General features: G+C 32.4%; 1 protein-coding gene and 1 long non-coding RNA gene across 14 annotated transcripts in view; one reads left to right on the plus strand and one right to left on the minus strand.

Annotated features, from left to right (window-relative positions):
- LOC106875793 (uncharacterized) overlaps positions 1 to 17,994 on the plus strand; it is a 605,848-nt gene extending 587,854 nt beyond the window's left edge. For 9 of the 10 annotated variants that reach the window (XM_052968184.1, XM_052968188.1, XM_052968189.1 and 6 more), the window contains 5 exons: positions 1,448 to 1,608; positions 8,358 to 8,443; positions 13,105 to 13,156; positions 13,615 to 13,752; positions 15,828 to 17,993. In XM_052968184.1, coding sequence (XP_052824144.1) covers positions 1,448 to 1,608; positions 8,358 to 8,443; positions 13,105 to 13,156; positions 13,615 to 13,752; positions 15,828 to 15,929 — 539 coding nt within the window. In that variant the 3' untranslated portion in view covers positions 15,930 to 17,993. Of the gene's footprint in view, positions 1 to 1,447; positions 1,609 to 8,357; positions 8,444 to 13,104; positions 13,157 to 13,614; positions 13,753 to 15,827 lie in introns of all 10 variants that reach the window. The other variant, XM_052968187.1, reaches the window with a different exon arrangement.
- Positions 1 to 19,423, minus strand: part of LOC128247895 (uncharacterized) — a 191,637-nt gene that overhangs the window by 134,730 nt on the left and 37,484 nt on the right. The gene's annotated exons all lie outside the window — the stretch shown is intronic.

Raw genomic sequence — 19,423 nt, forward strand, 5'->3', positions numbered from 1 at the left:
ATATATATAATTCATAAATATAGTGTCCCTTCTCCAACAGAAGTAATTTGCTATTTCTTTTTTATTCATATCCTCAGCTTATGGAGTATATTAATCTTCTTTTCAGAACTAAAGTATTTTAATTTCTTAATATTAACAGACAGTTAGATAGTGAGCTAGCAGAATTGTTAGCATGCCAGGAAAAATGCTTGTCAACATTTTGTCCATCTTTACGTTCTGAGTTCAAATTCTGCTGAGGTTGATTTTGTCTTTCATCCTTTCTGGCTCAATATAATAAGGATCAGCTGAGCCCTTATCGCTCCCCTGAAATTGCTGGCCTTGCACCAAAACCTGAAACCAATATTAACAGTCACTCAATAAGAAGGGTTCTTATCTGGAGCTATCTATATCCCTTGCGGATATGAAAACCAAAGTCTGAGATATGGCATGTGAATCCTATTATTGTTTCCTATGATGCTCTCTACATGATAAAATCCTTATGATTTGGAATCATATGGGCACTTAACAGGACTGATGATAATGATGATTGTTAATAGTCTTATAACAAAAAGTATGAAGACATGTTGGAAAGACCTATTCTTATATTTGAAAATATATATTAGTATCTGCCTCTGTTGCCAAAATGTTAGATTATATTCAAGAAACTTGATTAGTAAGCTCTTTTTCACAAACAATGAACTGGAGGAGTAGAATGTTTATAGAATGTTTTTTGTGATGAATGTTTAGTTTGGACATGTGTAAGTTAATATTGTTTTTAGAAAAACATGAGTTGGATAGATGCTTGCAGAGTTCTGACGAGAATGGATACCACATTGTCAGTAATGAGAAGAGACAGTTGCATTGAAATGACAGTTTTATAGTTGACGCCCAAAACAAAAACTACTACTTTAGTTTATAAGAAATTAGAAGAGACAAGTCAGGAAGTGGAAATGGTCTATGATATATAAATTACAACAAGCCTGATTTTTTTTTTTTTTTCTTTATGGGCAGGGGCTATTTTTTACAAAATACAAAATATTTTCATTTCTGAAATGCATGCAATAGCTAATGGTTACTCTTACCTGTCATTTATTTAAACAAAAATATATTCAATGATTACAACTAAAGAATATTTGAGCATATGATGAAAAAAAGAATATGAGCTAGTTAATATTATTTTCATTTTATAAAAGACAACTTCAGATACATTTCTGCCTTAGAGAGGCAGTTTTCTATCACTTATCAAGGTACAGTGTTTCTCTTGCTTTATACCAACAAATTAGCAATTTTCTGTACCACTACCATTCCAACGAGTTACAGAAAGGTTGCATTTCATTGACAAACTTCAACTAAAGCAAGACACATTAAGATTGGACTTCTGTAATACCTGAAAATCCATATTTCGTCATAGCATTTCATACAAACTAGATAAGTTACCCACTAATTTTAAGCATTTTTTTTTTTTTAGTACAACCGTTAGATCCTGCCCAAAGAAGTTCTGCATTCATTCGCCATAAGCTAGGAGGCCGATCAAGTTCCTTGGAAATTGATGAGTCAAAATCCGGGGCATCAAGTTTTTCCCTCTACTCGAATCCATCACCAGTTAGTTCAAACCCAAACTTGTCACAAGTAAGTAAAATTCTCTGAATCAGATTTTTTATTTCTATCATTTGCTTTGTCATTTATAAATATGATGTCAAAAAAAAAATACGTGTGTATGTGGGTACACATACATATCTATATATTTAATTAATTATCATCCCTCAGGGTCAAGGATGATTGTCCACCAGATTTAACTGTAGCAAACCCACATGTAACTGTGTATACTAATGCATAGTCCACAAGTTTGGTCAGATTGAGCATTTCTTGCCTTGTAGAAGAAGCAACACTCTGTTGGTCACTTCACTCTGTTGGTCACTTCACTCTGTTGGTCACTTCACTATGTTTTCTATACATGTATTTATCATTGAGATGTTTGATACATGCTGTGCTGAAGGGCTGAGCTCCATCATAGATGATCCATCTCCATTTGTGCTTGTCATTCACCAACAGTTCCTACTTGTACACATTGATTCCACATCATCATCATCATCACCATTTAGCGTCCATTGTCCATGTTGGTATGGGTTGGACGGTTTGACCAGGGCTGGCAAGCTGATGGGCTGTGTGTTCCTTTTCAACCTTCTACACACACACACACACACACACACACACACATATATATATATATATATATATATATATATATATATATATATATATATATATATATATATATATATATATATACAAGTATGTAAAGATATATATAAGTTGATTTAAAAATTAAAGGATTAAGGTTTAGAAAGTATGCATTAAACACAGTATCTAAACCTTGTTTCAGGGTGTCATGTGTCCGTGGAGCACATTCACCACTTATGGCTACCAGGCATCATCAGCGATACTTTGCATTCATCATTGAATCAATTTCCAGGAATCCAGGGTGCACGTAGCGTATATATTAAAGATTAATAGAGAAGGCAGAGCATACCAAAAGCCATTTATTATCATGACAATTGTTTCGTCTTCATGATGCCTTGCTCCCTAGTGGGCATGAAATGGTGCAATAACACCAGATGCAACACACAGTGCAAAGGAGACTCATCAGGTGGCATAATATACTTTTAAGTGTGGGGATTTACATTTCAGTTTCACTGTATTGAGAGATTTTATCAGTTTGGGTGGATATGTTCAAATGCGCTGCATCTGGTGTTATTGCACTTCTCCATGTCCACTAGCAAGCAGTGCATCATGAAGACAAAACAACTGTCATGATAATAAATTTCTTTTGGTACACTCCATTTTTATTAATCTTTATATCTATCTATCTATATATATATATATATATATATATATATATATATATCATCAGGGCTTCTTTCAGTTTCTATCTACCAAATTCATTCACAAGACTTTGGTTGGCCTGGGGTTATAGTATGGCACCCAAGGTATCATACAATAAAACTGAACTTGAGATCACATGGTTGAGAAGCAAGCTTTTTATCCACACAGCTATAGATGTGCATGATTTTCCTCAGACATTCCTGATGGCATGTCTCTGGTTTATGGACGTACCAGTTTGTCATATTTCAGGGCCATATAGGAGAGTAATTCAACAGTTGTTTTATGCACCGTAATAATGAACAACGTAGCCACATCACTTGATATTGAAGAAACTAAAAGAACAATTCATTCTCTAAAAATCAAAAATCACTCAGATCCAACAGGATTCTAACAGGTTTATAAATTTAAAAAACATACACTAACAACAAAGCCTTGTGAACTGATTCTGCTGATCTGGATGCAGGAAGAGATACTAGCTGGTCACAGAGATATAATCAACATGATCACCAAGAAAGAAGAAAACCAATCTGTTTAAGGAGAAATCTCACTTTAGTCACTTGCTGAAAAAATTCTAGCTATAATCCTGCTCAACTGATTCAAGTTAGCAATCTAGTAAAATACATGGAAGGTGCTATAAAAATTGAACTGAAGACAGCTTTAAATAGTTATTTAATCATGTCAAACCCATCTCAACGATGAATGACAAAACTGTTAACAACTTCAGAATTAATAAAGCTATAAATATAGCCTTGAGAGCTCTTCAGTTTATAAGAACAGTCAAGTTCGATGTACTTTTCTTTAAGGTTATTGATAGCAATATAACAGCTCTTGTGAATTATCAGTACAATTGGGGAAAAAATACCATTTTCTTAACTTTACTGGCAGCAGAAATTGAACTTTCTTTCTCCTCTTTGTTTTTCTTTTTCCCTTCTTTGCTCACCTCTTTTTATTTTCCTTCTTTTATTGACATGTTTAATATCTCATCTACATATCAAGCACAGGAGACAATTAAAAACAAAAGAAAATAAGCAAAACATCAAGGGAAGTATTGATGGGGAATATCAGTCAATGAAATTTACAAAACTTTTCTCCAAAAACAATAGAATTCACTTGTCCTCATGGCACAAGAACTTATTCAACTCACTTAATATTCTTTCTATACAGCCTTGCACAGAGATTATATGTTCCAGTTTCTTGCCAGGATTGTTTTTGTTTTTTTTAGAAAGATTAAAGGAATTAAAAATACACTTCAGTAAGATACATTATCTAGATTGACAATAGTGTTAAAAATACATTAAAAAAAACTCAAAATATTATTTAAGATGTTAGAGTAAGATTTGAATGAGATTTAGCCACTATTTTTAGCAGGTTTAGCAATTGCATAGAAGCTAACACTGTGACTCCTCAGTTAGATATATGTAGTAGTTTTGCAGCATAACTTTAAAAGATAAACAAACAATTACTGTATAGGAAGCAAAACTTAGCCATGCAGGAGTGGCTGTGTGGTAAGTAGTTTGCTTACCAACCACATGGTTCTGGATTCAGTCCCACTGTGTGGCACCTTGGGCAAGTGTCTTCTATAGTCATGGGCTGACCAAAGCCTTGTGAGTAGATTTGGTAGATGGAACTGAAAGAAGCCTGTCATATGTATATATATGTATGTATATGTTTGTGTGTCTGTATTTGCGCCCCCCCCCTCATAATTGCTTGATTACTGCTGTTTGTGTGTATATGTCCCCATAGCTTAGCAGTTCAGCAAAAGTCACCGATAGAATAAGTATTAGGCTTACAAAGAATAAGTTCTGGGGTCGATTTGTTCGACTTAAGAGTAAAGAGTATTCAAAAATTATTAATGGCAATGACAAGGATGCAGTAAAAATTTTAACACCAAATAATAAATGGTTCAGTGAAGTTAACAGGTTTTGTGTGTTTCTGAATGGTTAATGTGTGGTCTTCCACACTGTAATTCTTTTAGTTTCAACACATTTTCAGATCAATCACTTGTCAAACAAGTGCATCTTTGAAACATATTAAGTCTTATTTTGTAGAAGATGTATTCAAATTTAACAGTTAGCACCAGTTTTGTTTGGCTGATGTATGTGTGTGAGAGAGAGAAAACATTTATGACTGTTGTACATAGTTGTGTGTGTGTGTGTGTGTGTGTGTGTGTGTGTGTGTGTGTGTGTGTGTGTGTGTGTGTGTGTGCATACCATAAGGAAAATCTAATACCAGCTTACTATTTACAAAGTGGATCACAAACTACTCAAAGATATGGAATAGATACAGTTAGGTTGATCGGGCTTGCATTATAGAAAGAGTTCTGTGTATGAGAAAAGCATTCTTTTCTTCCTGAGTCAAAGATTTATCATAAACTGACTTGCAAGACTCTCTTCAAGTGTTTAGAAGTGCTCTTGTTGCAAGATATTTATGCTGACATCTTTGTATCAATGAAGAATCTGCACGAAAACTCAAGCAGTATTTAATTAATTATGCGCCATGTCTTAGATGTTGGTCTTCTGTTTACTTGATGTTGAAATAAAGTATTTGTAAAATGGATCCCTTATAAAATGACAGATGGAGGCTTTTAAAGTTACAATTGCTGACACAGTATCATTAATTAATAGCTTTCCAATTAATAAAGAGCAATTTACTAGCTCACCATTCAGTGTATTACACTTCTAAGATCCACTTAACATCCCATTTCTTTTGAGCTTATCCAAATACATACTAATGGCTTGCTAAGACATGTTAGTTGTACGGTCTCAAGACTACATCTAGATTCCAAAACTTAGTTCCAATTTAAGCTTATTATTATTATTAACCACAAAGGCATGCTTGCATCAGACTTGAAAAATTTGAAAGATTGAAAGTTAGGCTAGTACATTTCACATAAAATTTCTGATAGGAATCATGACGAGAATGCTTGTGTTGTGACTTCCAGCTATTTGATAATCTGACATAGATAATAAAAGTCACTGGTAGCTGTTAATTAATGTATGAAAATTTCAGACTTACTTTATCATCAGTCATGATGAGAAAAAAACAATACTGAAGACAGCTATGTAGTAACTGCTTATTTCAAAGTTTCTTGTTCAGACAAGTATTCAAAAGTCAATAAATTCTATTCCACATGAAGTGTTTGTTAAATAAAGTTCAGTACAATTACTTATTTGTCTTAAATATAAGGCTAGTGTGGGAAGCTATAATACAAAATCTTATTTTAACAGACTGAATAATAAAGAGTCTTAAGATTGGCACAAGGCCATATGATTTGGAGAAAACTATAGTCAATTATATCAGTCCATTTAGCTAGTCATCTTTTTATGAAACTAAGAAAGATAAAAGGTTGGATTTGAACTCAAAACAAAGAGACAGATAAGTACATAGCACTATGCATTTTGCCCGACTCTGTATCAATTTTGCTATTGCACAGCCCTTTATAACAGAACCATAATAATTCAAGTTGAGAGGAAAATTCCTCGTTTTGCTCAGTTTTCTTCTTCAAAGAAAATTAAAAGTTTATTTTCATTGGTTGATCTGTTAGATTATGCTTTCAAGTAATTTTCATTCATTGTGTGAGTAGTATCCAGTGAAATTCTTGAAACTTGGCCAGTAAGATTTTTACATCCAACTAAACACATCTTTCATTTGCTGGTTATTGCTGCCTTTTACTGTCTAACATGTTAATCTTCTCCATATTAGAGAGTAGATGCTACAGTTTGTATTTTATCAAGCATAAGCATCTTTATGTGTATATGTTTTTAAGTACACATTTACACATACACAAAGAATAAGTAGCAAACGTTGAAAGGAGACTTTTCAATTCTACTGCAAATGGTTGTGTTCTTTCAGTTTTGATCTCATTGCATATCACTTTGGGCAAGAATCATCTAGCATAACTTCAGCTGAGCATTAGATTTTGAGTAGAATTTGTAAATGGAAACTATTTACAATTAGGAAAAACACACACACACACACACACACACACACAAACCTCTCACTCTTACTTCCTATCATCACAACCATTGTAGTCATCATCATTTCAATGTTTTCTCATGCTGGCATGGCACTGGTTGGTCTGCAGAACAGCAAAGTGTCACTCATTTTCTATCCTACATAAATTTTTCAGTGAGCTCCCATGTATTACTATTGAACGTTGTATCATCAGATACATGTGTAACATGCGTGTGTATACACACACACACTCACATATATATATATGCACAAATATATATACTTCCCTACCACATAGTTTGGGACTAGTATCCGTTATAGCCTAGTATCCGTTAATTTTTGTTGCATGAGACCAAAACTATGAAATTCTTCATGCTTTCTTCTATCATTGAAGCTAAGATAAATATATTTTGCTTTTAAAATAAGAAAGTTATTTAGATCTAAACTTGATCGGGGCTGTTACTTACTCTCCTATAATATTGCTACAAATTATGATGTAAACTTTTTTCTACTGGACCAAATCTCAAATTTTCTATGCCAAAATGTAGCTAGGGACCAGTCCTCTTCAAAAATGTTAACAGTTTTCAATTTGGTTAAGAACTGAATTAGCGACAAGCTCAGAAAGATGTTTCATGTGAGTAAAGTGCGGCCTTAAGAATATTACTCAACTATTACCGTAGTTGAATGATTTTTATTCAATTGTCTTTAAATAAACACATATTTAAAAACACCTGTCTCTCATAAGTGGAGATTCACATATCTGTCATAATGTTGAATCATGTCCATGCTATTCATGCCAGAAATTTGGCTGATAAAATGGAGGAGCACTGGAAAGAATATACTGATAAAAAAAAAACAGCCTTACCACTTATAGATCTCTGTACAATAATCTTGAAGAAGCATCTTGAATATTTCTTACTGTCATGCAGTAAAAAAAACACTCTAAGCCATTTTCAATAATAACTCAGTTTCATGTGGAAGAGTATGAAAAGAAAGATCTCCTTTATATCAAAACAACACAAAAAAGAACAAAGACAACCTGAAGCATCCAAGCAACTTGAATCAATTTTGATATATTCATGAAATATGTTCCTATTTCTATTGTCAGTTTTGGTTGTGTAAAAATCTCTATATATGTCACTTAAATCTTCTTGAATAAGCATGCATAATACCAATTTCATTGGTTCATTAGCATCAAGGTTTACATTTATTGAAAAATGTATTTGTCTCTAGGTGGATGAAATTATTTCCTATTGAGGATAAATTTAATTGCAAATTTAACTCCTGGACAAATGATTAAAGATTTTTAATCGATAAAATTTACATTATTTCCAACTTTATATAAGATAAAAAACATTAGATATTCTAGTAAGAAATATTTAGAACAGTACATTTTAAAACAATGTTGTTCTTTATTATCATTCATAATCAAATTTATGTTTGTATACTTATTTTTCCCAGAGCATCATTGGCTTTTAATCATATTTTTCTTTTAAGTGTTTTTTTTGTAAATGGTGTTTACTTTTTTTTTACTGTTTTAGCTGAAAAGCTCGAAGAAGAAAAATGATGATGTATATGTTGTTCTATATAATTTTAAAGCCAAAGAAAAAGATGACTTGGATCTCAGGTAATTATAAAATAATTTTTCTCAAACACAAAATCTGGGCAAATTCATAATTACTTCAAACCCTTTTAATACTAATCCACCTGAAACTGCCCCTGGTTCTACACCACAAACTCCCAGTTTTGAAGGGATCTAAATTATAGCCTTTCAGTAAAATTTCATATTAATTTGTTTCTTTTTCAAATTAATTGAAGAAAAGATAATGTATTTCAACAGAAATACAGTAACAAAGGGTTAAGGAAATGTTTTCTTTCCTTTCACTGATTTATACAGTCATATATATGTATTTACATACAGAAATATGCACACATACAATTCCACTCATACACACAGTCACTCTCTTTCTCCCATATATACACACAAGCATAAATGTACATGATATCTACTGCTTTCTGTTAAGTCTAGTTTTCTTTTATATAAATTTTTTCAATTCCACTTTCTATTGACCAGTTAGAAACTATTCTGAAGTGCTCCGATACAAATCTTTAGAAAGTGGCAGTAGTTATCAATTAGGAATAATAATTTCTCTTTATTCAACAGTCAAACCTCAATACCCTTCAGCTATGTCATGGAATATAAGACAAATCAAGAATAGTACATTATTTTTAAAGAAAATTGGATGAAAAATCAAATAGTTTTCTTTAAAAAGGAAGCTAAATTAATTCAAGTAGAAACATAAGCTAACACTATTCAATTCCTTAGAATGAAATCAATATTTTCCAAACATTATTCCATTGAGTGTTGAATATATTGTGTCTGTCCTCACACCTGACTACAACAGCTGTCACAATCCATCTGCCCCCACCCATTTCAGTTCTGCCATTCACCACTTGACACTGTGTAAAACAGAACCAGCCCCCATCACCATCTGAACAATATTTAGTTGATCAGCTAAGATCAGTACTCATGCTGTACTCACCACTATACCCAATCAGCAACTTAGAAGTAGCAGTAGAAATTGGGTGTGATATGAATTATGAACACCTACTACAAAAAGGTATGGCTTCCATTCTACAAAGGTGCTAACACTCCACCAGCACCTATAAAACATTGAGCTCTAAATGGTCTTCATAAGTCAACTGAGGATCTTCATGAAAACTAGACATCCACCAGGGTTAGATAAGATCATCCATAAACTCCAGAGTGGCATGAAAGCATGTATCACCTACCTTGAGGACATGGTACTTGCATTCTCAGACAGAGATGGAACCAAGTAGTGATGCATCGTGGTGTCTGGAGCTTGTCTTTTGTTTGGAATATCACTAACAGAAATGATATTCTAACCAAAGCTAAGTTTTCTGTTCATGGCTTAATTACAAAGATAGCAAAGAAGCATTGAATGTTGTGCAAAAATTCTGCTATCTGAGGAGCTTTCTCTCTGTCCACGTGAATGATGAATCACAACACAGTCAGGGAAAAATAAGCATTGCCTTCAGAAGACTGCATCACAGACTTGAACCAGACCATGGAATTAGCATTTTTAGCCAGGTCTACTGGATGAATATGGATCAGGATATTGGAAAATTGGTGAAAGCCTGCAGGGGTTGATTACACATAGACTTCGCAGGACTGTTAAATAGAGAGTATTATCTAATAATTGTGAATAGTTACACAAAATGGCCAGAAATATGTAAATGTAGGAAGCCAGCCTCCAAAGTAACAATGAAATTTCTGGACAAACGTTTTGTGCGATATGGCATCCCAGACACTATAGTGTCTGATAACAGAACACAGTTTGTGTCGAAGGAATTTAAAAACTTTTGCAAAAAGCATGCAATGGAGCATATTACTACTCCACCATACCATCCGAGATTGAATGGACTAGCAGAACGTTTTGTAGACATGTTTAAGAGGGCACTAAAAATATCTAGAAGCTACTAGCTGATATGCATTGACGCAATTCTTAAGTGTCTACCAAATAACACCTAACCCCAACACCACTTCAGGTATATCACTATCTGAACTAATGTTCACCAGAAAAGTCAGGTCAGTGTTTGACAAATTACTACCGGGAAGAAAAGCAAAAAATGGAGAGAAACACCGAGAATAAGATAAAATACTCAAAATCGGTGACAAGGTGTTTTTTAAAATATAAAGAAATGGAAAGGAAAGTTGGGAAGAAGGTATAATAAGTAAATGTTAAGGAAAAATTATGTATATGGTAAAAGGTCATATATGGGAACACAAAAGACATTTAAACCAACTGAAAAAAGGGTTTACAGAAGAAAGAGTAAGACATGAAGAACCAATGGAACTTCTTTAATATATTTTTGACATCCCAGTACCTCAAGGAATAGTCGAACCAATTAGTACATCAACTAGGAAAAGAAAACAAACAGAACTTTTGAAAGTAGAGCCAAAACGAATAAAATATTCCAATTTCTTCCCAGGGAATTAAGTAGAAAAAAGGTGGGAGAGGTGGTAATAAATATATAATAAATAAAAGAAAAATATTAACTTTCAAGGAAAGTCAAGCTCAAAAAGGGGAGATGTTGTGGTGAAATCCTGACACCCCTGTGGGATAGCAAGTGAACTGTCCTAAACCTTATAAAAGCGCATGCATACTGACAGTGCAACATACAGTGTGGTGTGTGCAGTCGCATTTGTGATGGCAGTCACAGAAGTCGTTGAGAAGAGATATAAGCTTGTTACGTGTTTGATACTGATTTAGTATTTGTAGTATTATAACACTGTTACAGTGTAGCCTATATCTGAACTCAAGGATATAAAAAATTCAAATCCTACCAAGGTCAATTTTGCCTATCATTTTTCAAGGTTGATGAACTAATGTACCAGTCAAGTACTGAGATTGATGTAATCAAGTAATCCCTCCCCTTAAAACTGCTGACCTTGTGACTAAATTGTACACACACACACATACACACACACACACATTGTCAAGCACTATATTTCTTGTTATAGCATACAATTCGACAATATAAAACTATAACTACTCTATTTTTCTTTTAGAATGTACTTTTATCCTAATTTATGGACAACTAACTGATAATATATACATATATAGACCTTTGTATTGACAAACTACAGGCAAAGTTTTTGGTACATATATTAGAGTTTATTCATTCATTCAAAACTGAGACCTCCCTCCATCACTACTGCTTTTGACGTAACCATAACTTGTATGTATTGTGATCATGATTTATGTACAAAGACTACCATAGTGATCCATAAACCTTAGGTTATGTTCTTCATAGTGTATCGTTAATATTCTTCTTATGCATGTTGTTTTGGAATAAAAAATATAAGAATATGTAAGGAGTTTGTTCATCAGTCTATACTTTTCATTAACTTAAAGCTTGGGTGAGAAATCTCTAGAAGGATGTTGATAGAGATGGTGTTAAAGTGAAATATAGGAGTGGATTATTTACAGATCCTTATACAACCCTATGCTACAGGTTATTCATCCAAGAAAGCAATAACTTCAACCAAGAATTCATATAGAGTAGAGGATTTGTTATCCAGCTGCAGAAAACTTCTCTAGAGTTAATGGCATGATAAGATCTACCCACTTCATGTTGGAAGACATGTACAATAATAAATTGGCTTTTTTTCAGCTAATGTGTTTGCCAGATAATGTAAATTGTGATGATTGATGAGTTCCATCCAGAATTGTAGAGAAACAAATGGATGTGATTGTTCATGATATATGTATACAGTTGAATATCTAAATATACAAGAAACAATATAATCTATTGAGATCATCATCATCATTTAACGTCCACTTTCCATGCTGTCATGGGTTAGATGGTTTGACAGGAACTGGTAAGCCAGGGAGCTGCTCCAGGTTCCAGTTTGATTTGGCATGGTTTCTACAGCTGGATGTCCTTCTTAACGCCAACCACTCCATGAGCGTAATGGGCGCACAGGTGCCATTTACATGACACTGGCAATGACCACAATGATGATTTCACAGGTATAGTTTCTATAATACTGGCAACAGCCACCATTATGATTTCACTTGGTTTGACAAGCCTTCTCAAGCACAGCATATTGCCGAAGGTATCAGTCACTTGTTTTGGGCTTCTGTGAGGCCCAAAATTCAAAGATCATGCTTCATCACCTCATTCTTCACCTCTGCGAGGCCCAACATTTGAAGATCATTTGGATGTTTAAATGTCCACACTTTAATTTGCTTTATCTCAAGATAAATGAGCATAAATATGACAATTTGCATATCATGAAGATATGGTATTATATATGCTACTAAATGAAAATCACAATTTTAAGGTGAGGTTTTCCTCCAGTATCTTTCCTTTCACTTATGTTTGTATATTATTTACTGAAGCAACTTCCAGACATTCCAAGTTTCAGAACTACCACCATCTATCTCCAACTGTTTAGATCCTTGGCCTTTTGTCTTGAAATGGAAGGGGGGCCAAAATATTGATTAGTCCCTCTATTCTACAGTGATGTTCTTCCAGATACTCTGTTCATCTATACCCAGCAAGATGCTCTTACACTGCTCTTGTGATCTTATGGTATAGCATACAAACCACCTTTCTTATCCAATGACCATATGACACACAGATTAGTTTCTTTCACACACACTCTCTCTCTCTCTCTCTCTCTCTCTCTCTCTCTCTCTCTCTCTCTCTCTCTCTCATGTGAAATTTAAATTATTCTTTTATTTTCAACATTTTTAGGGCTGGATGGCGTATTTCAGTTCTTGAAAGTTCCAAGAAAGATTGGTGGAAAGTAAGTAATGAATTAAAAGGAATATAAATATCATTTTTTAAAGACTTTACATCCTGTTGCGTGTTGGTGTGTGTTTGATTTGGTATGTTGACAATTTCAAAAGAAAAAGACACAATGCGAGAGAGATAATTCCAGAGAGAAACAATTGAATGTATCAATATTCATTTAACTGAAAAGGACAAAGACCTTGATTTAAGAAGTTAGATAATTCAAGGAAATGTATAGCATTATAGTAAGCTTTACAGCAGATTATTCTTCTTTTTATCTGTTTTTATCAAAAGTTGCCAAAAGTGTTGTCATGGGTACAATAGATATGCTACTGCTCAGATGCTTACCAAAATGCTTTCGGAAATGTATTTTTTCAACGGAACTGAAAGTAAAATTTGGATGTATCAAAATTATAATTACAAAATTATAATTATAATTACATATTGTTCTTATGATTCTGCCATTTTCAGGGTAAATGTAATGGTAAAGTCGGACATTTTCCTGCTGCCTATGTAGAGCGTCTTCAACCAGGTCAGCGAATTTTCCAAGTTACCAGCCCAGTTCATATTACTGAAGGGGCTGTTGATGTACGTTTCCACAAAGATCAGGTAAAGCCAGTTTTCTTAATTTTGTTCAAAATACATGGCAGAATCATTAGCACATCGGACAAAAGACTGAGCAGCATTTCATCTAGCACTTTACTTTCTGAGTTCAAATACAATCAAAGTTAATTTTGCCTTTCATTCTTTCAGGATTGATAAAATAAAGTACCATCAAGTACTGGGTTGATGTAATCAATTATCCACCTCCCCTAAAATTGCTGGCTTTGTGCCAAAATTTGAAACAATTATTATTATTATTAATGGTGGTGGGCTGGTAGAATTAAGGTATCAAACAAAATACTTTTGCATTCAAATCCTCTTGAATTGATAAAGCAAAGTACCGATCAAGTCCTGGAGTTCATGGTATCAACTGTCCCTTACCCATACCTAATATAATTCAATGACCTACATTTAGTAGAATATTTACTCACTTCTACCATATGTAGTCGAGATTTTCCAAACTCTGCTTATAGTTTGTTAACATAAAACAAATAACCCTTTTATATTCAATTCAATTCAAAATATTTAATAAATTACTTATTATAGGTGCAGGTCAACCAATGCCTTATGAGTGAATTTGATAAACAGAAACACTCTGAAGCCCATTGTATGCGAGTGTGTGGATGCTTACATTCTGCACTCCACATAAAAAGACACTGAGCTACAAACAGTGAGGTTTTTCTGGCATTCCTTGCCAATAAACCTGAATATCTGACCGTAAGAAACAGTGCTTCAGTAATAAGTATTCATCTAATTCATACTGGTATGGAAAAATAGACATGAAAACGTAATAACAAAAAAAAATTATCAGTTATATTTTTGGCAGAGACTGAGCTGAAGTTTACTTGGTGTCAGAGATGATCTGTATAAAAATACCAAAGAGACAAACAATGGGCAAATTTGAATGACCAGCAAGTTTGATATTCAGTATTTTGTTGTTTACCTCAAGATCAGTACTGAGCAGACAAACCTATTATCAAAAATATTCCACCCATGGCCATTCTGTCTATTTTAGTTTATCTAGGACTACATTGTCCAATATGTTTTTCCACTTTCAAAATAAGAGATGACTCAAAGGTGATTCAAAGCAAACAGCCTTGTAAATTTTTCTCATTGACTCCTAATGTTTAATATGTTTAAGTATTACTCTTTTATTCTTTTACTCTTTTACTTGTTTCAGTCATTTGACTGGAGCACCGCCCTTAGTCAAGCAAATCGACCCCAGGACTTATTCTTTGTAAGCCTAGTACTTATTCTATCGGTCTCTTTTGCTGAACCACTAAGTTACGGGGACGTAAACACACCAGCACCAGTTGTCAAGTGATATTGGGACAAACACAGACACACAAACATACACACACATACATATATATACATATATATGATGGGTTTCTTTCAGTTTCCATCTACCAAATCCACTCACAAGGCTTTGGTCAGCCTGAGGCTATAATAGAAAACACTTGCCCAAGGTACCACACAGTGGGACTGAACCCAGAACCATGTGGTTGGTAAGCAAGCTACTTACCACACAGCCACTCCTATGCCTATTAGTAAAGATTCAAATATTGGAGTTGATGAAGACTGGTTAAAAAAGATGAAATAGGTCAAATGTACTGGGAATGTCAATAGAAAAGTCAGATGCTATGGTAAAGAATAGTTGGTTCTTGCTGATAACAGGCAAAGGTTTCACCTTCTACATCAATGAGTAGAATGTGAAGGCTGAATGGAACTATAAAGACTAAATTCTCTGTATTGGATTAAGTTGTAGATTTTAAATATTTGATTGATGACTTCAGCACAAAAAGTCAGATCAGAGAATTAAAGAATGGTTAGAATAGATAGGTGGGTAGGTAATTTTGGTGTAATTGGATATATAGGCTTTCACTCGTTGTAACTTTGGTGAATTTAAATAGATGCAGAGATCGTGATCTTTTTTTAAATTGTGTAGACCATAGCTAAGCTTGTATTTTACATTTAACCTGATCATCAAACAACTTACAAGCAAGTTTACAAGACTGTAAATGTAGGATTCATTGCTTTATCAGCGAATTTTACACAATTTCTTCTTTTTTTTTATATAGATTGTTCTCCAAGTGGGTGAAGAACTAAATGGAAGTATATTAGTGAAGTCCATGAACAACCGACAAGCCAACTGTCCACTGAAGTACCTTTTAGAAGTATGAGAAAGATACCAGATAGATTTTATGAGCATCTTTCTTAAACTAAGAGTACTCAATCAGCCATTACTTGATACTAAAATAGATTGTTTTTATCAAGGTTTCAATTTGTAACCATTTTCTTACAGGTCTAATATTTTTCTTCCTCAATTGAAGAGTTTTATGTCAAAGTTTAATACAAAGAGAAGGATTTGCATAACAACTACAATTTTCTTCAATTTTGGCAGTTTATCAGAATGACCATATTAGAATAAATGTGGTGTACAGGAAATATAATTGAAATTATATTTTTGTAAATATTGTTATAAATTATATTGCTTGTTAAATTACATTTGATGAGGCTACTTAAAACTGTACTCCTCATTATATATACATTGGCTAAAATTTACTTACCAAACTGAATAACAAATTGGCAAAATATTAGCTATTTTAACTTGGATTGATTGCAAGATAAATTTGGAATAAAAATGCAAAACAATCCTATTATAAAATAATTTTCCATTTCAGAATATTAACAAACATATTCAGCTTTAATGAAAAGGGTGGGGGGATTGACAGAATCATTACAAAGTCTGACAAAATGCCTTGTGGAATTTGCTCTAGCTCTTTATGGTCTGAGTTCAAATCATGCTGAAGTCAACTTTGCCTTTTATGCCTCCTTGGTTGATAAAGTAAAGTACCAACTGAACACTTTACAAGGGTTGATTTAATCAACTAACTACTTCCCCAAATGTGTGGCCTTGGGCCTACATTAGAAGCAATTATTACATTTTCCAACCAACTTGTTATTTTTGCTTTGTTGTTGGCACATTTTAATGCTTTGACTGAATTGAAGAAGTTAAATTTAAAATCTGAAAACTTTTATCAAATTAGCATAAAGCAGAAGTTTTGCTCTTGTTACTTCAATTTTAACTATTTTATGCATTTCAAAATTCCCTAATATCTGTTTATAAAAAAAATAATTACTTACTGCTATTAAGCATTCCTGCTAATTTTAGATTCAAATTTATGATATATTTAAAAATAATGCTACAACTAAATTATAATCTTCATTGGAAATATTTTATATTCTTCCTCAGTAGAATTTGAATGTAGCATTAATAAATAAATATCACTAAATTATATAGAAAACTTTAAACAAAAGATAAATTCTTTTTTTAAAAGTTGCTATTTAAAAAATAAAAGAGTGGAAAATATCTATTTGTTGTATATCATTAAAATACATAGTTATCTACCAACAGAAAATGTGTTTAATTTGAATTTTTAAAAAAATATGGTCTTTTCTAAATGTTGGTTTAGAACTAAATGTAAAGAGGCAAGCATAATTTTACCATACTTTGAACCATTGTTAGATTTTTAAAAATCTGAGGATTTCCAAAATTAGATGAAAGTCCTTTCAGAATAATTAACACAATAAAAAAAAAACTTGTTTACTAATAATGAGTCTAAAGTATTTTCAAATACAACAAAAGAGAAAAACTAAGATTGGCATGACCACTATCTTGGCCATATTCTATTTTTATGTTACAAACTTGATTTTTTTTTTTTTTTTTGATTGGGTTGTTAAATTTTAAGTGTACAAAAGCAAAGCAAAATAGTTATTTGCTTGAAAGATGTAATAACTAAAGCCATTCTTTAAAATCAATTCTACATCCCTAAAATAACTTCATTTTTACAAAAAAATATCCAATGCTAAACATTCGTTATACTGGGGCCATTCTTTATAAAATCATCAATAGTTAACCTCTACTTAATCATGTAAGTAATCATTATAAATTTAATCACTGAATAATTTTTACAGTGTATATGTGTATGTGTGTGCATATATATATATGTATATATATACATTTAAAGAGAGAGAATCAGCCAGTAAAATACAGAGATGCTCAATACAGAAAACACATAGTAGTGTTCAAATGATTTGAACTTACACTCCAAAGTCTTTATCAAGGACTAAGTAAGTCTGTGAGATAAAGAGTGACTATAAGAGGTGAGCAGATATGGAGATAGTGATATACATACATGCCATTGAGCTTGATATATAAAATATACATACATATATACATATAAATATATATACAGGGATATATATGCAGAGAGAAACAAAACCTGGAAATATTCAGATGTACACTCATGTATAAGCATATAGATATTTATATAGTTACAGAACAAATTTACATGGAGTGCAAAGAATACAGAAAACTAAGGGGAGAAGGCATGGTATTTCAAGTCATACAATTGTTTTCAGGTGCTCAGAATTACATAACAGTTGTAATATGCAGATGAAGTATGTAAAAAGTTAAAGATATACAATCAGTAGTGGATGCATATAAACATTATCGTAAAACTGGCCTCCATCGTTGCTGATCTTTCCACCCTGATGACAGAGACAGGTTTTACGGTAATGTTTATATGTATCCACAACTGGTTGCATATCTTTGACTTTTTGCACACTCCATCTACAAATTACGACTATTACATAATTCTGAGCCCCCAGAAACAACTAAGTCTTGAAATATCTTACCTTCTCCCCTTCTCTGTGTAATTTTGCTCTCTAACTATGTAAATACCTATATGCTTATACATGAGTATTCATATTCTGAATATTTTCAGGTTTTGTTTCTCTCTGTATGTATATTCTTATATATATTTTTACATGTGTATGTATGTATATTTTTTATATCAAACCCAAGCATGTTTATCTACATCTCTTTCTCTCTCTCATATATATATATATATATATATATATATATATATATATATATATATATATATATATATATATATATATATATATATATCACACACACCTCACATCATTTATTTTTTGAAGTAAACTCCACAGATTTCTGAGCATTCTGATAAATAGAACTGAGAATATTTCATTAATTTTGTTAATGATTACCTCAACAATATTTCCATTTTGGGATTTTTCCCTGTTTATTTGTATGTAGACTTTTGTTTTCATTGGTTATCAGTCCAGAATCATTAACATACTGACTGAATTTTAAAAAAAGAAACATTTCCAAACAAACAACTTTTGTTTTTAAACTATCAATCAAAACAATTTAGTAACTGAAACAATTTCTTAAATGATTTGTTTCCCCAGAAAGAAAAAGAATTATAATTCTTTTGATTTTATAGAAATAGTTTTTCTCATTGATACAAATATGCTTCTTTTGTCCAAAGATTAATCATGTTCTTCAGACATATGTATATATACACTCACAGACAACAGACACAAATTTAAATTTGGTTTATTTTAATTAGGTTAGCTACTTAACATATTTTTTACAATAATCCATGTAAATTTCAATTCTTAATCAAAACTTTTCTTTTTATTGACAATGATAACTACTCACAAGTTTTTATATGTTCTCGATTTGTTAAATATTTTTAACTTATATATGTATTTTACTTGTCTTTTATTTTTATTTCCATGTTTTCTTTTTTTTTCCACAATGAAAAATCATTTTTATATATCCAAGATTCTTATGCTT

This window comes from Octopus bimaculoides, chromosome 5 (genome assembly GCF_001194135.2).
Source record: "Octopus bimaculoides isolate UCB-OBI-ISO-001 chromosome 5, ASM119413v2, whole genome shotgun sequence".
Lineage (NCBI taxonomy): Eukaryota > Metazoa > Mollusca > Cephalopoda > Octopoda > Octopodidae > Octopus > Octopus bimaculoides.